The 24,432-nt window shown below is 36.3% G+C and overlaps 1 protein-coding gene across 1 annotated transcript; it reads right to left on the bottom strand.

Annotated features, from left to right (window-relative positions):
* Positions 1-22,000: 22,000 nt before the first annotated feature.
* LOC141619049 (uncharacterized) lies at positions 22,001-22,402 on the bottom strand. The gene has a single exon (XM_074436082.1). It carries the CDS (start codon positions 22,400-22,402, stop codon positions 22,001-22,003), a length of 402 nt encoding a protein of 133 aa, XP_074292183.1.
* Between the last annotated feature and the right edge of the window lie 2,030 nt (positions 22,403-24,432).

Below are 24,432 nucleotides of genomic sequence, written 5' to 3'. Positions count from 1 at the left end.
TGAATCTTTATTATTCTCTCTTGGAGATACGACATTCCCATTTGTAGCAGAATTATTCATTTGCACTGGAGTGACATTTTGGTATGGGCGACCAGGCATGTTAGGTGATCTACGTCGAGATCCTCTAAAGTTTTGACCAAGAGATTTTCTTTGAGGTAAACATCTTCATCATCGTTGGCCCAAACACCATTGATAGTGTCGAGCTCTTTGAGGCCTAAGATTTCGGATTCTAGATGGATAATCTGTTGAACCAAATCGTCAACTACGGCGATGACTTCTTGCATTGTAGGCTCGTAGGATAGGGAAATGGCCATTTGTGTGGCTCTTGGTGTCGAGATTCTTGACATTCGCAAAGACGACATGACATTTTCTAGTTCAATAAACTGCCTACTCACTCTTCTTGCCCATGCGATAAAATCTACAATAGTTGGTGCGATGGTAGAGTAGGCTTCTCCATAGTGGACAATATTGATCTTATTTTCAACTGAAGAGATAAGGTGTGAGCAATCCAAGGTGGATTCCTCATCTGAGATCATTAGAATTCCAAGAGGATTCTTTGTGTTGTTAGGCTTACCTGCGGGAAAGATAGGCAAACGTCTATCTTCAATCATGTCTTGGAGGGAATCCTTCAGCCTATAACAGTTTTCTGTATCGTGTCCTTTGCCCCTGTGATACTCGAAATAAGTATTATCATCCCAGAATTTGGACTTCTTTTCCGGGTCAGGTGTAGGTCCTATTGGTTGTATTCTTCCATGCTTCATCAACCTTTTCAGCGCATTTGTGTATGTGTCACCGATGTTGGTGAATTTCCTTCGTTTATTGTTTTTCTTGGATGACTGGACGAGGTTGACATCGTTGGTATTACTGGTGAAACCATAGGAACGACTTCCGGTTGATGTAGACCCTTGATATCCGCGTCCTACCGTTTCGGACAAGAGTCCTTTGCAAACATCATCTTCGATTCCTGTACCTAGTACAGTTAAGTCTTTTAAAGACTTGATGTTTTGGTACCTCAAGTGATTTGCATAGATAGGCCTTAGATTGTCCACGAACTTTTCCATAAGAGTGTCCTCGTCTGGATGCTCAACAAGTTGGGTACTAGTCTTCCTCCGCCTACATAGGAAGTCGGTGAATCCTTCCTTTTAATTTTGGGTAAGAACCTCTAGAGTGCGCATGTTGACCTGAATTTCGGCATTATCAGCGTATTGCTTAGTGAACTCGATGGCCGCATTATCCCAAGTAAATATCTTCTTGTGGTCTAGAGAGTAGAAACATTGTTTGGGAATGGTGTCGAGAGATGAAAGAAAGATCCTCAAGAACATCTCTGGCTTGATGCCTGTGATATACATGTAATCTTTGAAAGCACGAATATGGTTCACAGGGTTTTCGTGCCCCTTGAATTTCGGGATGTCAGTCATGTTGAAGTTGCTTGGTAGTTGGGCATTTACTGCTTCATATTTTTGGCTATTTTCCCTGTAAATGTCATCTCCTTTGAGGTACATTAGTTGTTCTTCTAAGTACTAAAGACGCTTTTCAGCTTCAAGGAGGATCGGAGAAGAATCGTTTACATAAGGTGAAGGATCGTCATTCAATGGGACGTTGGGAATAGGATCCTCTGTGGGAGGGAGCCTAGCTTCTAAGGCCACTATGTGACTTTCGATCATTTGGAGACGAGCATAGGCAACATCTTGACTAGCCTTAAGATGGAGTAGCGCAGCCAGGATTTGACTATTACCATTTTCTTCGGGACCATGGAAGCTTGTTGCGCTTTCATTTCTTCCGACCATCTTGGACTGAGGATAAGAACCGACGATGAATCAAGACACATTCGACTACTTTGCACACTTAATCAGATAAGACAAGAGTCGTGGACTGACTAAAAAAATACAGGTGTGTGTCACGTGGGTTGAAAGAAAGTTGATTTTTGAAATGTTGTCCTAAACAATCATTGTGTATGATTTTAGGAGTGTTGATTTGAAATTTGATTTTTGAAATGGTTGACTTTTTTTTTGAAATTTTGACAGAGTTTCAACTTGACTTTGTTGGCTTTGAGCCTTTTAGGCCACTTTGAAATATTTACATTTTTGTATTTTGAAGAAAGATTTTTGAAAATTTCGTCATGGTTTTGTTACAAAAGGTGATAACATACAACTTGCAAACATAAACATAGGCATTATAACAGTATGCTGAGTGCTTTTAGAAGGTTTTGGTTTAAAGGTTGGGTTGCTATACCAAGTTATCATACCCTGGTCTGTGGAGAGGTCAGTGCCAAACATTATTCGGGTTGGTTCCTAGTCCATTCGCTCGAGTAGTGAAAGCCCTTGATACAAACATGAGTAAGCATTGCGGTATGGTTGACGTCAATCGCTATCCATCTTTGGGTGCAAATAGGAACTTGCACCGTCCAGACGGGACGATTGGTCGAATTAGTTGGGTAGCCTAGGAAGGCTAGCTAAAACTACCTAAGAAGGCCGAGTAATGAAAACTGACAACTGTCTCATATAAACTATTCCCTAACCTTGTTCAAGTTTTACCCTAGGTAACACTAGACTTAGTCTAAGTGTATCATCCCCAGCGGAGTCGCCAAAATGTGGATACAACCACCCGCACCGCGCGCACCCGCGCGTTGGTTTCGAGGCAGAGGCACTTCTCTCACGGAACTCCGACGCGAGGCCGAGGTATGTCATGGGCCGTTACTCATTTGTGGAGTCGCCACCAATTTTTATGGAAAATTGGAACCGTTCGAATACTTCATGTCATGTGAAGACACAAAGTAGTGACATGAATACTCAGAAATTCGTTATCCTTAGAATTCCATGTCTAGAATGACTCTCGTGATGCCGATGAACATGGATGTTCACAGAGATCTTGAGTAAGGGGTGAGGGTACGTATTAGGAAGCTCGTTTATTTGAACACCTAATCCCGCCCGCCTAGATAGCGGCCTTTACTAATGATCAGTGAAGTTGTTTACATTCGATATGTTGTCAATTGTATGCATGCAATGCAACATCCAACGTTTTAATCCTAGCATGTGAGATTAGACTAAGTCAGTTGACATACAATTTAGCATCCTATTGGGTCGAATTTGGAAGTTAAATTAATTACATGCGATTACCAAGTAAATAAATCATACATAATATGAAATAAATAAATAATTACAAAAACAAATAAATTACAATAGATAACTTGAATTTACGTCACAAGTACGCTCGAAAAAGAAGGATTTTGAATTGAAAAAAGGGTTAAAGAAATAAAATAGTTAAAGAAAATGTGAAAATTTGTCGAGTTATCGGCGATAATACAAATATTAGCCGGTTAAAACCTAACTAGAAAGCCTACATCTAAACGAGATGAGTTTAGAGGCAGAATCCACCTCAAAACATGCACAGCAACTGCCGCGTCCATTAGAAGAGGCGCATCAAACCGTGTGTCTGTTCTTGAGTTGGGTTCTGACTGTGAAAGTCAGACTCGTTGAATTGTTACGGTTCGTGGGTTGATTAAGGTTTATTATTGTTATATAACTCGAGCGAAGATGATTTAGTGAGATTACATGCTTTAAGAACCGTCATAAAGCGATAAAAACGAATTAAAATGAAATATTACAAGTTAGTTATCATGCGATGTCGGAAACAGATTATATACAAAACTTGAATTAGAGACAAAAATTGGAAGATAAAGATCGATGAAGAAACAAAATCAAAATCATATGTCAAAGACGAATTCAAGGGACTTGATATGAACCAATCGAGCCTCTTAAATTCGGGTTCGAATTTAATAACGAAAACCCGCAAATATTAGTTACAAGGGATTTAGGTTGGAAATAATCGAAAAGCGTTAATAAAAATAAATTATAAGATAAAAATGTAAGAACTTTGAAAGAAAGAATAAGAGAAAACGAAGAACAAAAGAAAGAACAGATACTCGAGGAAGAAGAAGAAAGACAACAGCAGAAAGGCAACCCCTGGAAAAGGCACGGAAAATGTTGCGATCCTTCCAGAAGGCGCATCTGCTGATGCGTTTCTTCTAGGACGTCTTTCACTACTGTTTTGAAAAATAGATTTGAAAGAAGAGTTTTTGAAAACGGTTTTAAGAGTACTTGTGGTATAAACTCGTACATTAATTAATACAAAATAAAATACAATAAATAAAAATGGGATTTACACCCTCAGAATTACATGTTTGATGAAGCGAGATTAACTAAGTTGTCGTATTAATTATTGCTCGGCTCGATGTAATATGAAAGTACCCTCTTAAGAGGATTTAGAAGAAATTGATGGAGTTGATTAAAGTGTAGTGGTCAAATTAGTCAGTCATGCAAACATGACTGGTACTCAAATTGATCTGAGCTTACGTGGTTGAATAGATCATGCACGTAGGTGTCGAAAAACAAGAGCGCGGTCTTAGAATGCAAAGGGAGAAGAGAAGGGCGGACACTCGCATGTATAATATGTGAGGCGGAGGCCTCTATTTATACTAATCACATAGAATAATTATGGAAAAAGTAGGATTAGGAAAGAAATCCGGAGGAAATCTGGAAACTGGAGAAAAAGCAGACCAGGAAGAGGCGCAGCAGGAACTGCGACCTTTCCAAGAGGCGCAGTACCTGTTGCGTTCTCTCTTGGGCAGTTTCCTCATGAGCAAGAAAGATTTCGGCGGTTGGTTTTAGCAATTAAGGAAGATGTAGGCTTCCTTATTCCGCAAGGTAGATATTTTCTTTATAATAGATAGAATTGAGGAATAATACTTCGGAAAATTCCAGAATATTCCGACTCGGGTTTAAGACGATTTAGAAAATGGAAGCGGTTTTTGACCCGAACTCCAAATGAACTCTAATTACTATCAAAATGACCGTATAGGAGTGTAGGTGACGACCATAAGGTTGACTTGACTGTTTGAGCTATCACATGTCGACGAACTTACAAAATGTCATAAATCGCTCTGCGTAATTAAACATGCGGCCCAATCATCACTGGGTGGTTGGCGGGAGGTGCAGAAACGAGGTGTCTACACACAATGTAAACATTACTCCTTTCGTCGTGTTCAACCTTTCGATCAAATTGCCATGGTCGACCCAAAAGGATATGACAAACATTCATTAGTATCACATCATACCGCACCTCATGGGTTGTTTACTTTTACAAATATGAAAATGTTTATGGTTCCCATGAACACCATCATTTATGATCATTTCTTGATCAAAAACTTAACCCATATTTGTGTGTGAGTGGGCAACAAGATTACTTGAACAGTTAAGCTGATTACTTATGCAAGTAACCGAATTCTTGCATAAGGGGTATCAGTTTACTTCTGCAAGAAACCGTCTTATACTAGTGTTGCCCAAGCAAGCTTTTTACAATATGTTTAATACTTGGAACTATAATGTTGTGTGTTATTTTAATTTTTGAAGTATACTCTACTTGGACATTATAAATACCATAATATATTCAGTTGGACAAGTGTGCAACAACGATTTAAAACGAGAAAAAGACTTAAGCTTTAATCGAGTAAATTTGCAAAATAGTTTATCATTTCAAATACTTGAGTCGTGTTTAGGAAAATTGTTTCGAGTCTTTTAAAAAGCTAGTTCGTTGCACTAAGTAATTTATTCGTGCTTGATGATCTCGTGTTAAGAACTTAAACATTATATTCGTCATTCAATTATGTGAACTTATTGAGATTCATGTGTCTTGTAATAAACCGAGTAGAACCAAAGTAAAAAACCAAAGTCTTAGGATAACGTTATCTTAAGAAATTAAGTCTTATTGCGGAGTAGCTTTAAGCAAAAGTCTTGGAAGCGGAGTAGCTTATTGATCATAAAATATTTCGGCGAAGTAGCCCAAAGCAGAAGTCTTATTGCAGAGTAACTTTAAGCAAAAGTCTTGGAAGCAGGGTAACTTTTAAGCAATAGCAGCTGGAGTAGGTCGGGGAGTTTTTTTATTGTTCGGGGTTTTAGTTTGTATGAGCTTACATAACTGAAACATTCAATAAAGTAACGCTAGACGTAAGTCGCGAAGTAGTGACCGAACCAGTTTTCAAAACGTTTATTTGTCTATTTACATTTTATTTCCGCTAGACTTTAACTCTCGATCTTATTTCAAAATCCACTGTTGATTATACTGTGACTTATACTTGCTGAATTGTCGTTGTATTCTTTTTAACTTCATATAGTTCTAAGTATCAATCTCTCCTTTCATTTATGGAGATAGATCTAAGAGGAAATTAGCATTAAGTCAAGATGCTTCTATTGATAAGATTTTTAACTCGTTTAAAAAGGAAAACTCTAAGAGAGGCTTCCTACCAATGGGTTATGGGATTACTTTGAGTAAGTCACAGTGTCCTACAAGGCCCACAGAGGCTGAACGCATGATATTGACACCTTATGCTTCCGCTGCTGGATCAATCATGTAAGCTATGATGTGTTCTCAATAGGGGTGTTCAAACCGGTAACGGTTCATCGAACCGGTTAACCGGTAAATCGGTTCGACCAAATATGAACCATTACTAAACCGTTTTTTATGGTTATTTCCGGTTTGGTGAACCAAGTGAAACGGTTCGGTTTTACCGGTTAACCTTGTAACACCCCACAGTAATTGTAGAGGTCCATTGGTAGGCTTAAATGACTAGTGCTTAAAGGGATTGAAAGTACTACTCATACCAACAAAGTGCACTTTCTTTTATGGTCATCCATGCGAAAGAACTCCAAAGTTAAGCGTGCTTGGCTAGGAGTAGTCTTAGGATGGGTGACATCCTGGGAAATTTCCCGGGATGCGCATGAGTGAGGAAAAAATGCGTTATAAAGGACTCCTGTTGATCTGTGGTCCATGTACACAGCCTGGTGAACTATCATAAGTAACCACTCCCGACCCGGTTTGGGCTGGGGTGTTACAAGTGGTATCAGAGCAACCCTGCGACCGTGTGGTGATAGGAGGCAGTTGTTATACGTTCCTGGAGGCAGTTGTTATACGCTCTATTATGATCACCCACCTAGCGTGGGAGGATTCTGGGTTAGCGGTTATGCTCCCAGGCGCAATGAGGACGTTGCGTTCTTCAAGTGGGGGTGATTGTAATACCCCACAATAATTGTAGAGGTCCATTGATAGGCTTAAATGACTAGTGCTTAAAGGGATTGAAACTACTACTTATATCAACAAAGTGCACTTTCTTTTATGGTCATCCATGCGAAAGAATTCCAAAGTTAAGCGTGCTTGGCTGGGAGTAGTCTTAGGATGGGTGATCTCCTGGGATGGTTTCCGGGATGCGCATGAGTGAGGACAAAATGCGCTATAAAGGACTCGTGTTGATCTGTGGGCCATGTACACAGCCTGGTGAGCTATCATAAGTAACCGCTCCCGACCTAGTTTGGGCCGGGGTGTTACAAACCTGACCCGTTTTTTCATTATGGGGAAAAAAAATATTTGAAGTAGATGATACTGCCAACTTTCCAAGTACCAAATTTATCTCACATACTCATAATTAACACATAAAAGTGTGAACATCACAAAATTTAAGGAAATTAAGCATGTAAATTTTAGATCTCACAAAAATGGTACAATCTTAACTTTAATCCCAAATTTTAGAGTTCAATACATATGATGTGACGATAGAACCACCTACCACCTCAACCCTATTAGTGCGTGTAGAAGAACTGCGGCATCTAAGGGAGGAAACAGAAGGCAGGAGGCGATGAACGACACTGATGGTAGCGCAAGATGATAGATGAGAAGCTATCGTCGAAGTAGGGGATAAGTGACTGATGAAGGCATGAGTGAAAGTCTGAAACGATAGTGAATGTTGACGCCGATGAGGGAGATTAGAGAATGGCAATGAGTTTTGACGGAGGCGGTGAACTATTAAGTGATTAAAGATGAGATTTTGAATTGTGTGGTTCATAGTGGGAGACGAGAGATTGAGGAGTTTGGCAGTAGTTTGAGTTTTAAGAGCCAAATAAGGTATTTTATTAAACTATTAGGCCAGCTCATGGACCTTATGTTATGGGTGTTTGACTTATCGGTTTGGTTCAGTTCACCGTCGGTGATAAAAACATAAATCGAAACTGAAGCGGTTTTTTGATACTTCATTCGCTTCGGTTCACCAAACTTTTTGGGAATTTCGGTTCGGTGAATGAAACGTAAAAGAATTGCCGGTTTTGGTTTTTTCGGTTTGGTTTTTGCGGTTCGGTCAATTATGAACACCCGTAGTTCTCACTGTCGTGAGCCTCCAAATTAAAATATTTATAAACCCTTAGACTCACTAATTATGTAGTACAAGATCAGTAAGTTAAGGGTCGAACCCAAGGGAGGGTTGTATTAACAAGTGTCTTATTTTATCACAAATGAAACCGGATTTGTTTTGATAGAATATATCACTAATAATATTTAATGAATAATAAGCAAACCAGTAATAAAAAGTATTCTCACCTCTCAACTCGCACCAAACAACAATGTAAATAATATCATTGACCAAATTATATACCAATTCCAATTAAATGTCCTTCACAATTAACAAATATGAATAGAATCACCCTAACATCAATCGGCATAATTAAGGTAGAATTCTACAATACGAGCAATTGAAATAGGAAAAAGGGACGAGCATATCCTAAGCCGACATGTAGTTCTAACCAATTGATTATCCCCTCCCGCAATACAATACAATGATCAACATATAAATTATCATATCACGAGTTGCTACAATACAAGCCTACGACGAATAGGCATACAAATAGTCTCTAGCAAATATAAGAGTATTGATATCAATTTGGTTGAATCAGGAATCACAAATCAATACAATTACTATAATTAAATCAAAGGGATAATATAAATTATTGTCATCAATAAATATATTGGTCTCAAAACTTACATCGATGTTGGATTGAGAATCGAGATGAGAAATGAAGAACTAGCTAATGATTATCATGCTTGAAAACATTATAATCATCTAATTTTTACAATGAAATCTAGGATTATTTTTTGAGTTTTTGTCTCTTGTGTCTTTCTAAATGATAGAGACTAAAATATGATGATACTGATAAACCTAATGGGTAGTTAGAGCCAATAAAACCCAAGTTAATGCCATAAAGCTAGTGTAACAACTAAATAAAGGAATCCAAAGAGGCGAGTCAACTTGAGTAATCCCGTGCACAACCGCACGATGTGGCCCCAGCCGCCTGTTGCGGCCAACTGCTAATTCCGAACTAATCTGGCCGCATGATACGGCTGCAGCCGTACTGTGCGGCTACCTGCTACTTCGCCTTTGACTTCATTAGTTTGACTTTTATGCTTACGGCCTTGACTTTGATGCACATCTGCGTGATGTGGCCCCAGCCGTGTATTGCGGCCAACTAGTAATTTTGGGCTGATCTGGCTACATGATGCGGCTCCAGCCGCACTATGCGGCTACCTGCTACTTCACATTTGACTTATTTAATTTGACTTTGATGATCTGGGCCTTGAATTTTCTTCAAACGACGAGGTTGTAACACTTATTAGACCGTTATTTGGCATGTGTTTTGTTTAATACATGAGTGTAAAGATGTCAAAATCTCTTTCTGAACATGGAATGCAATCCTCCATCACAACACGTACACATTAAACCAAAAATGCGCAGAAACACATCCAACAACACAATTGCTACTCTAATGCACAAGGGAGCTAAAATAACTATAAATAACACAAGTCGTGAAAGATCATATATCCATATTAGACTCTCTAATAAAAATTAAATTATCTCATAATTTATCATTTAGGTGATCTATGTAACATGCATGCTAATATGAAAGCATAAAAAATGAAAATTCAAGGAAAAATAATTTCCTTACAGTGATTTTGTAGTAAAATGGGCACAAACTAGTTCACCTTACTAGTTTGTTCTTGAGCTTATACCAAATGGATTATCCTCCTTACTAATCTTCAAAGAGAAGATCTCCTTCAAGATGCACCCAAGAACTTACCCAAAAATAATAACAAGTATTTAACTAGAACTTATTATTATTATTATACCCTTGATGTTATTTGTAATATTACTAACAAGTCTTAGTAATAATATTTGTTTACTAACAATCTTAGTAAAGATGAATAATTATTTTAGAGAGATGATTGATATTTGTTCACATACAAAACATACAAAATGATGTAGTGTAGAAATGAACAAAGGATGGAGTATAAGGAAGGGAAAAGTGGCGGGTGGGATGGAGTGTGGTAGTGGACAAATTGTCTTATATTATTTAATCTTACATCACATGCAAAAATCTATATACGATAACGTATGGTAGTATATAAGGTAAGGTGAAATAATTATGTTACTAATCATCCACTACTCTATTTTACACGGTCCACTTGCCCATTTACGGGTCCATGTTGGTTCTTATATTGTCGCACAAATACGTGTAATTTTATTTTAAACATCGTTTCATGTTTAAATACTTCCATAATTAATTCGTCCAAATCACTCCGTAAATATACGTGTATCACTACACATATTATTTGTGTACTAATATTAATCACATTAATCAATTAGTACAATTTTAGTGAATTAACAATTAATTAACTAAAACCCGTTTCTCAAAATTTATTATTCAATTATAACATAATTAAATAATAACTGCCGTTCCTCGAGTTCACAACTCGAATTCTCTCTTAAAATAATTGACTAACCTTTTAGTCTACAAATCAAGGGACTAAATAAATTGTATCTCATACAATTAATTAGTTGTCTATTGGGGTTCGTTCATATAGGTGTGATCGAAAGGGGTCAGTTGATCACCGCCGTCTCACGACAATAACATCAAACTCTAGTCAGCCAACCGTTATCGATTTACGTTAATCAACTGACGAGGATCAAATAATTAAATATCTGATGATATTCCATTAATGAGATTTATTATGTTAACGCACTATTGTGGAGGACACTAACTCCAACAATCTCCCACTTGTCCGATACAAGGTGTGCACTACAATTCTCTTGTCCATTTTAATCTCCCACTCAATGTAAGGTGTCTTTCAGGTCGCACTTGCACACGAACATATCGCGAGTGGGTTTCTCGATCGGGAGTGTGACTACCTGACCGGAAAAATCTCTCACAGATTACTTCCGAGCGTGGCCACGCATTTGTAGTCATTAACTCCTCGAGTGGCCTTGAGATATAGATACCCAACGTGGGTGGACAATTCCTGTATGCCCTATCTATCCTATTGCACAATACAGCTCACCATGAGCTAGTAAATGCCCATTTGGCCTCCTTTCACGGCACGACCTAGGACAAAAACCAAAGTCACTCGAAAACTACACTTGCTCAGATGATAGTCTCCAGTCAAAAGAATCGACTCATTAGAACATCTTAGAGATCCCCGCCATGACCAGGCGTCTATAATAGAACTTAGGGACTCTCTAAATGGTCACTGTCCGGCAAAGTGTCACACACTCTGCCTATGTAATCGACCAGTCATCACGTATGACCTAATGGTGTTGAACAACCATCAATCAACTTACAATCTAGTCACTCCGAGACGTCACTTCATTAAGTGACTAGGGACAAAATACAATGTTCATCTTGTTCACTTAAATAGTGTTCAACATTGTCTCCACAACTTATTCAGATAAACAAGGTATTCACTGTTTTCAGTCAAACTGAATAATTGAGTTCTTAAAGAAACTCTAACAATGAATGCGATCATCACTTATGTAAATATCAATACTCTATCCAATATTTACATAACGATCTTTAGCAATTAAGGTATACACCTCAATTCACATTGAGATGACATAACCATCATATCTACCTTATGTCAACAACTTTGGTTAGAGGATAAGCAACAGTTGCATCACTCTAATTTCCATTTCTATTTTCCTTTGTTCTATGCAATCTTTTCATCACATAGAGCATTTATAAATACACGTCTAAACAAGTTTTTAGACTCTGGTTCTAAAGCCAGTCAAACACTCCCACTGTTTTCACAGTCTCTTGGGATACGATATTCGGCTAACAGAACTACTCTAGTCCCATTAAATTCCGGTTATCAACTATCTCTCTTACAACATCGGATGTTGTAATGTACTTAGCTTTCGTTCATGATTTGTACGTATAACACTTATACATACACATCCTTCATATGACATCTTTTATGTATGACTCCTCATACATGTGCTTTATACATGTATAACTTCTTATACACATATGTATAACTTCTTATACATATTATTCTTTATGCACATAGCACTCTTACATGCTAACCATTCCTTAACGAGGCCCATAACATATTATAAGCATAGAATGATTCCACCAAACAATAAGAGTAAATTCTCAGTGCTTCTCAAGTACTCAAGGTTGTTCATGATAATTATCTAGTGACTCTCACTAGGAAATGATTGGTAATGACTTCTCATATTCTCAATATGATAAGTCCCGACGAGAGCAGCTTTTAGCATATTTAATAGATCCTGCAACGGAAGCAAAAAAATCATATTAATTGTTCAACAACTTGAACGAGTCAAGAATCTTATCACATAAGTCTCTTGACGAAGATCCTAGTATCCATTGAGATCTATCTCATTAGATCCGGATATTTATGATGCGCCATGCTACTCTCAAATATTCACCCGATAATATTTCAAGTCACTAATATGTCAAACACATATTTAGACTAAGAAACATCACCTTAGCTAGATTTCTAGTCACTAATATGTCAAGCACATATTTTAGACTAAGAAACTGACTTTAGCTCCCACTAAACTCCATGTATCATCATGTTATCTCGGCACTCGAGTAATACCGTTTTGATAGACTACATGATTGAACCCAAAGTTCCAACTCTTTGACGTATATAGATTACAAATGGGATCTTTCAAGCATGCTAGGCTTCTTAGCATTGACAACATCAATAAAACTTCTCCCTTCATAAGATATATTCAAGGAGAAAGTTTCGTTATCCTTTTGCCTAAAACTCATCCTCATGAGAGGCTATATTCCTAAGACCATACGAATTGATAAAGGCATTTGGGTTGTCACAAACTCTCTATAACAAACCCAAATTTTAAACATCTTATGTAACCTTTACGACAAGATCAAGGTAACCAACCAAAGTATTCACCTTAAATCAAGTCTCGAAAACATCTCGTGTTTCCACCCTTATCGCATCGTGTGCAAGGAGATCAATTCGAATTGCATGGTGACACGCCATCACATAGAGTTCATACTATAGAAAAGCCTTTGACGAGGGTTTAAGATTCGTCACTTTTGAAAAGTAACGCAATATTATCGCAAAATTATCTCCTTGTAACCACTGAGCCACAATAAAGAACGTCTTCTTGCATTGTACTCACCACTGAGCCTCAATAAAGAACATCTTCTTGCATTGTACTCAGTTTGTGGGTCTTGGACTTCCATAAGTTCAAAATTTCTCCCACTCTGTTTTCCATAAAATGAAAATCTTTCTGGAAAGACAGCATTACGAGCCACAAACTCTTTGTTCTCGTTTTGGAGGAGTAAAAACCAAGTGGTTCAATTTTGGATAACCCTCACAAATACATAAATTGGTTCTGAACATAAACATTTATGGTCCCAAATGTATAAAAAGACAAGTTAGGGACTCTCCCTATCCATATCTCATATGGAGTCATTTAGGCTATTATAGTCGGGTTTAAAACTTTTAGTGAGAAAATAGCTTACAAAAATTGCGAAAAACCTCAAACTATATCTCATAAAGTTCGGTTTATATTCTTCACTACACCATACTCTATGGTGTCCTTAGAAGAAGGTACATGTGAACTGGTTCACAATCTTCTTAGTGATCATCAAGGTCATTACTTGATATTACCCATTTGATCTTCAAAGTCACTACTTTGAAACTTCCGATCAACATCTTGATCTTGACATGCTTTTGGTTTACTACTTCACTTTGAAAATATTCCATGTTTCAAAAAATCACTTTTATGTCTTATTAAATAGATATGAAGTTATCATATCTACTTAACATTACGGTAAAAGTTACGAAGTATATAAAAGCTACTATTTGCCTTACACATCCGTATGTATATGGTCAATCACCTCACTATTGTGTTTCTTTTCTGCAAAAGAAAACATAATACATGCACATATACCATAAGATTATCAATCAAATGGTTATACGATGTGCTAATCGTTTATATGTTAAACGAATTTACTTGAGGTTTGATCAATTGGGTTCATCGGATTAGAGACATTAAAATCTACAAGATAATATAATATTTAGTTTTCGTAAAGAATGTAAAATTCCTCTAACTTGAGTGGTCTAAACCAACCACCAAGTTATCATAGGAGTAGGTATAACCTTTTGTTTTAAATCACATGAGTGATGCCTTCTATGTATAAACATAGATGATTACATTCTTTTAAAACCAAGTTTAGGTACATTTGTCCCTATCGAAATCATTGCTACTCTAGCACCATTTCTATACAAAAATGTCCTATGCTAGACGTCTTACGTTTTGTCAATTCATGTAAACTTCTTTACAAAGAAATGACCCGTACTTGGTATCTCATACCAAGATAGTGGAACTAGCCTATCCTTTGAGTAGATGTCTCCTTTAATTTTGTCCTATCGCATACATCTAGGGTTACTTATTCTTAACTCCCACTCACTTTCACATTCCTCTTTGCTTCAACAAGCAAAAATGAATCTTATGAAGACCTCTCTTCAAGTCATTCGTGATATTTTATACACTTAGTAAGAGTGAATTACTATAAAGTGAGTGCAACATGTGGCAAAATCTCAACTTCTTGCGAAATTGGACTACCTAACCGTTCAATTGTTATCATATGCCTAAACTCTTTAGCGCATAAACAATCGATTTGGCCTTTCTTGAAGTGAGCCATTTGACGGTATCATATTGGAGTGTTCTTTGTGTTTTTGAAAACTCTTTTCGCAAACTTTTGAATTACTCTTGAGTAATTAAAACTAATATGTCATCATCATGACGGAGGTGTCACTTCCGAAATCAAGACTCTCTTGATAAAATGTGACTTCCTTTTAAACTTGTAATATGAGTTTGCAACATGAAACCCCTTTTTAATATGTATGGACGTTAATTAAGTTGTATAATAACCGCAAAAAACGTTGTAAGCTTATGTAGGTGAATTGGTAAATCATGTTACCAATCATTAATTCCTTCAAAGAAACCGCTTTCTATGAAAGAATGAAACAAGTATAAAAATAAATAGAGAAAGGAGGATAAAGTGCGCGATGCCATACATTTATGAGAATGAACGAAAAATAGGGAAAAATTAACATTCAATGTTTTAATTTTACTTGTGAAACATCTTTAACAAGTTTTAACATTTATATAATGATCTCCAACTAAATTATATAAATGATTCCAAGACCCAAATATGAAACAAAAATGAGCATCACTTGGGCGAAACATCCCATAATTGTGTAAATTCGGTAAGTCACGTTGACTAATTCTACCTCTAGAACTCTTGGTCGACGAATTTCCTTAAATACATCTACTAGCCCCGGAACACAAGACCGTCTTATATCCCGTTGAGTCCAACCAATTTTGGCACGTGATAACCGTTTACCACCCTACTTACTCAAGGTAAAAAGAGAACACCCCACTTTGGCGAGCGTGGCTCTAATGAACAAGAGATTCATAGGTGTTACTAATTGGTAAGGCTAATCTCAATTTTAGTTATGTGAGAGATCTTGTCAATTTAGTAATAAATTCCCTATAAGTGAACTAAGTTGGCGAATGCAAATGACGTGAATTGACAATCGCGAAGCTAAAATGCATGTGAATGGCGATTTTGGCATGCGCGAAAATAAAACAAGCAAACAAGTAAGCATATGAAAAATCCTAGTATGGCCACCTATTTAATAGAAACTAGTCTATTAAATTTCGGAAACCAACTCCTTGGTCCCTTGCCTCTTCATTCCATAAGTGGCTCCTTCTTGTGGGATTTGGAACACCTTCCAAAAATAGACTCCGTCTCGATGTAATCCGTCTTTTGGAAACTCCGGTAAGAATAACTATTACAATTGAATTACATAGCTATTCCTATTATACATTAATTAATAAAATAAATAAAACTATTAATTAAATACAAACCGACGATACGAGATCGTATTTAATTACAAACAAATCGATATTCCCATTCATTTCGGGTAATAAGATTAAAAAATAAACTAGGCCATACTAGGTACAACAAGATAAATACATTAAATAAATGACTATCATTCATTAAACTTAAATAAATATGCTTAAAATGCTGTAAAATGATGCCAAAATCGCCCTATCTATCATTCGGTGGTATCCATCTCGGTTTTTGTGAATTTAATCGATTTTTAACATGTAAAAATCAATAATCAATTCTTAAATCTCATTTAAATCCAAACTAATTGTCCAAAATGTTTTGAACCTCAAAATTAGTCCTCACTAATTTTATGATAAATAATTAGTTTTATTTGGTGATATTTTGCTAATTTAATCGGTAAAATCATAATATTTAAGTAAAAATCCAAAATAATTGAAACATTACCCAAACAATTGAAACAAAAATTTTTAGTATTCTAGAAAACTCCCAAGAACACCAAAATATCATAAAAATTGTCCAAAAATTTCGGATATAGTTTATAAAGAAAAAGAACGACATTTATCGATTTTTAACCACTAAAACCAATAAACATCAAAACAAGGTATGCATGCCCCAAAAATTTTGTGCTAAAACCTCTTCTAACACAATTTTTAAGTTTTTATAAATTATCTCATAATTCATTAAAATGCTTAAAATCAACATGCAAATTACAAGCCTAAGCTCTGATACCACTTGAAAGATCATAGATCCATATTAGACTCTCTAATAAAAATTAAATCATCTCATAATTTATCATTTAGGTGATCTATGTAACATGCATGCTAATATGAAAGCATAAAAAATGAAAATTCAAGGAAAAACAATTTTCTTACATTGATTTTGTGGTAAAATGGGCACAAACTAGTTCACCTTACTAGTTTGTTCTTGAGCTTATACCAAATGGATGATCCTCCTTACTAATCTTCAAAGAGAAGATCTCCTTCAAGATGCACCCAAGAACTTACCCAAAAATAATAACAAGTATTTAACTAGAACTTACTAATATTATACCCTTGATATTATTTGTAATATTACTAACAAGTCTTAGTAATAATATTTGTTTACTAACAATCTTAGTAAAGATGAATAATTATTTTAGAGAGATGATTGATAGTTGTTCACATGCAAAACATACAAAATGATGTAGTGTGGAAATGAACTAAGGATGGAGTATAAGGAAGGGAAAAGTGGCGGGTGGGATGGAGTGTGGTAGTGGACAAATTGTCTTATATTATTTAATTTTACATCACATGAAAAATCTATATAAGATAACTTATGGTAGTATATAAGGTAAGGTGAAATGATTATGTTACTAATCATCCACTACTCTATTTTACACGGTCCACTTGCCCATTTACGGGTCCATGTTGGTTCTTATATTTGTCGCACAAATACGTGTAATTTTATTTTAAACATCGTTTCATGTTTAAATACTTCCATAATTAATTCGTCCAAATCACTCCTTAAATATACGTGTACCACTACACATATTATTTACGTACTAATATTAATCACATTAATCAATTAGTACAATTTTAGTGAATTAACAATTAATTAACTAAAACCCGTCTCCCAAAATTTATTATTCAATTATCACATAATTAAATAATAACTGCCGTTCCTCGAGTTCACAACTCGAATTCTCTCTTAAAATAATTGACTAACCTTTTAGTCTACAAATCAAGGGACTAAATAAATTGTATCTAGTACAATTAATTAGTTGTCTATTCGGGTTCGTTTCTATAGGTGTGACCGAAAGGGGTCAGTTGATCACCACCGTCTCACGACAATAACGTCAAACTCTAATCAGCCAACCGTTATCGATTTACGTTAATCAACTGACGAGGATCAAATAATTAAATATCTGATGATATTTCATTAATGAGATTTATTATGTTAACGCACTATTGTGGAGGACACTAACTCCAACAAGTCGGGGATAGGGCTAAAGTAGCTAAAAAATGGATTGCTAAAGATGGTATAAAATAGGGCTGAGCAAAAACTATCCGATCCGATTTTTTTCCGAATATGAAAAAAAATCCGAATATATGGATACCATTTAAATTGGATATCCGATACGGTTTTTTCCGAATAAACTGGATTGTGTGTGGATTCTGATTTTCTTAAAATATGATATCCGAATCCGATCCGAATTTTAATAAATTTATATATATATATATATATATATATATATATATAAAAGGAAAACTTTATGTTTAGTTAATACGGTTTTTAAACTAGTTTTGAAATTTTTAATAAAGACTTGTAATTTATGCGATCGAAAATTGTAATTTATGCGATCAAGGCTTGTAAGTTATGGGATCGAAAACGTTACCTTTTTTAGTAGGTTGCAAATGCGAAATTGACCGAAATTGCCTTTAGGTTTAGTCTGCCAATAGCTTAATACCACCAGCCTCGGTGGAACTTTTACTGTACATTTAAATTCGGATAGAATCTCGTTTCCGAAATCTGGATTTCCGAATATTCGGATTCCAGATTTTCGGATATCCGAATTATTCGGATCAGATGTGGATTAAAAAAAATGATAATTTTAAATTCGGATATCCGATCCGGTTTTGAAAACCGGATCGGATTTCCGGTTTTGCTCAGCCCAAGTATAAAACCATCACTTCAAATTTCCCCACACTTAGACCTTACTCGCCCCCGAGTAAGCTCACCTAGACCAAGGAGACACTAAAATTTTAATCACAAGTTAACAAATTCTAAAAGAGAAATGCAAGTTCAAATGAATGATTTAAGAAATTGTAATAAATGCACGGGACACTCCAGCCAACTCTAACAAGCATCAAATTCAACAAAGAGTGCATCTTCAAGAGCAATGGGTTATTAGACACTAAAACGCGCCACAACCATCACTCAAACTTCAATTGATCAATAAATGGTATGAATGGGATAATTTTTATTTTTGTGGTAGGATTGTTCTTTTGAGCATATTGTACTTCACTTTGGGTAATTTGAAATATTTGAATTCACTTGGCTACGTTAGAAACTCTATTAATTTGGTAGATGTGTCAGTTCATTCTCAATTCGCTGAGATTAGCCTTTGTTCCACCTCCGTACTCGGTCAATTAGATCGAAACTCCAGGTAACAACAACGAACCAAGCTTCACATGGTTGTCCTTTTGTATACCACAGGACTCGGTAAAGATTTGAATTTCAATTTGGTAGGCATTTTGTATTTAAGCACAAATTTTGTTAACAATAGAGTAAAAATTACATAACTCTTCGGAACGTAGCTTCTTATACACATTTCACAACATGAGAACAATCCACTTTTATTGGTGATTTTTTTTGTTATTTTTATTTTTTTGTGAGGTTTTTTTTTGGGAATGATGGAGGATATGTTGACCAACCTACACTTTTGTGATAAATATGACAATCAAAGACTTTTTCACACCACTAGGGGTCCAAGGTGAACCCCAAGTTAAACTAAACTCGTGAAAATAGGCAAAAGTATCTACCATGAAAGTGTTAAAACTCCTACTTCAAATATATGAACCGCATTCTAAACTAGAAAATATCAACTAAATTCATGAAAAAGGAAGGTCTTTCCCATCTTTATTACTAAAATATAACTACATGACTTAATGTATCTTAAATGCAACTATATCACACCATCATGATCTAAAATCCTCCCCTATACTTGAACATGACATTGCCATCAATGGCAAAACAAGGGATGAGAGAAAAAGAAAAGGGCGGGTTCATGTAGCATCAAATGGCAGATTCATCCTACCTTATTCGAAATCAAAATGCACACATTAAAACATTAAAACTGGGTTGCCTTCCTTAAACGCCGGTTTAACGTCCCACACGACGCAGGTGTTGATCCGAAGGGGGGGGGAGAGGGGTGAACTGAGTATAATAAAGTATGCCCACTTTTTCGATTGTTCGTATGTAGCATGTATGTCAACATATTTTTTGAGGTTTATAGATTAAACTCGACTAATCAACTAATGCTACAAAACGTAAAGAAACAAAACAAAGAAATAATACAAGAGACACGTGGGTTTTTGAAGTGGTTCAGTTTCACAAGTCGAAACCGCTACGTACACTATTCTCGATAAATAATTTTAGTACCTTTCTACGGATTACAAAATTATCAACCCACTCATGCAACTAAGTCTATTTGTAACTCACTTTGAGTATCATTAAATACCCGACTTATCTTACGCTAATAAGAAAGTGTTTGATTGTTCTTTTGATGTTCACACAATTGAACGTATAAGAACAGATCTAAGCACTATTATCCAATATCGTAATTCTTAGAAATAATAGCAATATGAAGCACGAATTTTCTAAATAATTTTCGTATGCAAAACAAAATATGTTTACTTGATTAAATGTAAAGTTCACTTGATTTGTTTGCAAAAGAATTTTATAGCATGAAAAGTTGGTTTTAAATGTAGAAGCACTCCTGTATATATAGCAGAGAGGAGAACTAGGTTTTTATTTACAAAACCCTAGGGAACCGTGAGATCTCGTATAAATTGCTACACAAGAAACAAATATTATCTTCATATCTTTACAATAACTATATTCTATAATATAAGAAAGAATTAATCTTAATAATATAAAAGAGATAACAAATACCAAATTAAATATTATCTAAGATTTAATCCAATTTTTAACTTGTACTAGGAATTTCGTGTAGAAGACAACGGCTCATAAGCCCATGTCCATTTTAGTGAAAACCCTATCTAGAATATTAGATTGTATTGGATAGATTAGAGTTTAAATATGAATGACCTAGAAAACCCTACGTAGCATGACAACTCATAAGTTGTTTTACTAATCAATAGAATAATCACAAATTCATTCGATCTAACTTGGCTCAAACCTTGCTCTACAATAATCACTTTTCTTTTGGAAGATTTTTAACTTAGGATACGAAAATATCGATTTTAAAACCCTAAGCTATGTACTTCATGTAGCAGCTCAAAGTTATAGGTGAAACAACTATAACTATAAGCTTGGTAAGTAAAGTTATAGGTAAAGCAACTATAACATTATTTTGCCAATATTACTTTTATAAATACCGTTATTGAATGATGATCTATACTAGCTAATATTCCTGGAGATCTTCAGTATATGGATCGCCTCTTCATCTTGATCATAAGCTCTACTTTTGAGCTTTCTAACACTTGTACTTATCTTCTCTAGAAGTGATCCTCAAAGTTGCTTTATAATTCTTCAAAGTTATAGTTCAAACAACTATAACTTTACTTCACCTACTTCACAAATCTTCAAGGTTATAGTCATAACGGCTATAACATCGCTTGCTTACAATGTAACCATATTCAATCTAATTAAGACTAACAAACGTTTACGAGCAACATACATATATATTATAAAGTACACTTGTCATTATGAAAACACAAAGACATATAACTCATATGGTCCAACACAACCCCACATTTGGGGTACATCAAGGTATCAGAAACACAATCATTATATCCCTTAACAACAATGGGCCTCCTAGATTCAAAGACACGGTGAGGGTAGACACCATCTCCAACAACATGGGTGTCTTTCACCACATACTCCCCATACCAAAAGAACAAGCTACCATAGAATGGCCACCAGGATTAAGAGCAAAATGAGAAATTTACTCCTCACCAATGTCAATACTCTTACCAACATTAGTAGAAGTTATAAAAGAAATATTTATACCTAAACTTACCTTGGCTACAACTTCGGGATGAGCATGAGGGACCACTTAGGGAACAGGACTATCATCATCACTTAAACTTTGGTTAGTAACACTAATAGCAGATAAGGAGTAAATAGTATAAGAGTCATTTTTCGACATTTGTAAAGTGTACTCAACTACTCTTCCTTCAACTTCCAAGCTAAGTGTCCCATTAAAAATATCAAATCTTAGTCCTAGCCGTTTTGCGAAACAACCTCCCAAGTAGTATAGGTGCATCATGGTTATCATGGGTCATGTCTAAAACATAGAAATAAGCTGGAAAATACAAACCACCCACATTGACAATGCTATCCTCTACCACCTCTCTTGGTGAAACAGTTGACCTATCTGCAAGTTGAATAACTACAGCCGTAGGGCATAGAGTTCCAAGGTCTAATGATGTATAAAGAGAGTAGGGAATAACATTAATAGATGCACCTAAATCAAGCATAGCTCGAGGGAAGGATGTTCCTCCTATTGTGAAAGGTATAGTAAACAAGCGAGAGTCGACACACTTTGTAGGTAATTTTCGTTGAAAAATCGTCAAAGACACATGCTCACTAATCTTGACCTTTTTACCCATCTCCAAATTTTGTTCCCTTTTGATTTTAAATAATGTTTTGAAAAATTTGGCATACTTAGGAACACTCTTTAAAGGCTTAGAAAAGGGAAGCTTTACCTTAGACTCTTAGAAAGTGTCATACAAGCCTTCATTATATCTCATCTTCTCCTTACTTTTAATGCCTCGAGAAATGGTGGAACATCTTTGAAAAAGGGAATCATATGAGGCATGTTTGCCTCCTCTTAGACGGTATCCTCAACCACGTTCTCAACTTCAACTCCATTATCTTTTCTAGCTTTAACCCTTGAATTCTCAACACCCACTAGCTCATTTCCACCCCTTAATGTCATAGCACTCACATTCTTAGGATTGAGAATAATTTAGGAAAGTAGCTTCCCAATATCACTATAATACCTAGACCTTTTGAGACCTTTAAAAAAAACTTGGGAGGCGAGAGAGACATTTAGGCCCGATGAAAACCTACTCGAGAATGAAGGACGAATGTACAATGGACAAGTGTGAGCTATGCTAGACGTAGTGGGGCTATAGAAGACCGAGTGAAAGCTGTAGTCGATCGAGTAGGTTCGACTCAACCGAGTACACACCGTAATCGACAGAGTGTCACTTGGCCGAGTAGTCCCGACACCCGGGTGAGTGTGCCGTGTCAGATCTCATTTTACCCCCTTTTACTTAAACCCTAAATCGCTCTTTTTTTTCTCTCTCTTTCTCTAAAATAAAACCATAAAAACTCTCTCTCTTCCCTCTAAACCCTTCATAACCCTCTCGCATGGTCTCCAAGTTTGAAGATGTGGAGCCACTACATCCCCCTCCACCTTTCACCTACTTCCATGGTAAGCCAAACCTCCACTCCTTTTCTCTCTCTTGCATAGCTTTGGAGTTTTGGGGAGTTTGATTTATTAAGTTTATAGTTTAGTTATGAGTAATTAATGGAGTGGTATAAATAAGGTTTTACATGATAAGAGATTTGTAGAGTGCTTTATGATAGTGTTATGTGGTTATGTAGGAGATGATGATCTTGTGAGCCTGATGCGATTCTTTTGGTTGCTCATTCAGTCTTGCTATGAGGTAGGGTTCTCCCTACTCAGTTCTTGTTAATGTATATTGTTATAGTGTCTTTATATTATGATAATTGCGGAGTTTGGATGGATTTGGCATGTTTTAGTCATGGTGGCTTGAGATAGTTATGGTTGTTGTAGTGGCTTGATGTATTGAGTTTAGTGGTGGCGGACGTGATAATATTCAGAGTGGTGTTGCTAGTGAGGAGGTGTTTGTGGGACATCGACCACACGCCTTGAGACCTCTTCTTGGAGGGACCCACCCACAAGGAAGATGTGCACATTAATGGTCGGGGTTACCGACTTCGTGTTGCGATGCGAGTACCCCGGGCTGCGATCCGATTGTTGGGACGGTGTTGCGAAGGCGTCGCTGGTTGTTTGATGAGATGGGACGAGTATAGTGTGAGGTTTATAACGAAAGACATGGAGTACGTATGTCGTGTCGTGGAGTCGTGCATATTGTTATTGTGTATAGATATGTTTTACTGGAACTGACGTGTGTACGTCTGTGTAATTTTCACCGAATTTAATTGCGGTGGCTTGTTTTGATCGATATGATATTTCCGGTTATATAGGGAGCAGTTAGATAACAGGTATGGCTTTGACTGCGAGCGGGACATGGTACGTGCGCTGGACTTGCTTGAGAGTGGCTAGTCACCTCCATCGAGGTGGCGTAGCCTACACTAGAGATATATGTGTTTTAGTACTGAGATTTTGTTCTTATGTAATTTACCTTGTAACGACTTTAAACTTTGATTGTAATAAAATATTTCGTTATTGGAGTTTTGATGCACTAACTCGGGAAACCGAGACGGTAACACCCTTGGTTACCTTGGCCGGGTAAGTAGGGGTGTTACAATCACGAGCCTCAAGTTTACTCACCACCGTAGCTAAGTGGCCTACTTGAATTTTCATGTTGCCAATACTAGATTTTGTCTCCCCTTGAAATTGGGTCATATTATGTCGGAGTGTACA

This window comes from Silene latifolia, chromosome X (genome assembly GCF_048544455.1).
Source record: "Silene latifolia isolate original U9 population chromosome X, ASM4854445v1, whole genome shotgun sequence".
Taxonomy (NCBI): Eukaryota; Viridiplantae; Streptophyta; class Magnoliopsida; order Caryophyllales; family Caryophyllaceae; genus Silene; species Silene latifolia.
The sequence above is the reverse complement of the archived record's forward strand: the minus strand, read 5'-3'. Positions and strand labels throughout refer to the sequence as shown.

Bases quoted from the DNA above. Each gene is read 5' to 3' on its own strand.
- LOC141619049 (XM_074436082.1), bottom strand. From the start codon at position 22,402: ATGGGTAAAAAGGTCAAGATTAGTGAGCATGTGTCTTTGACGATTTTT.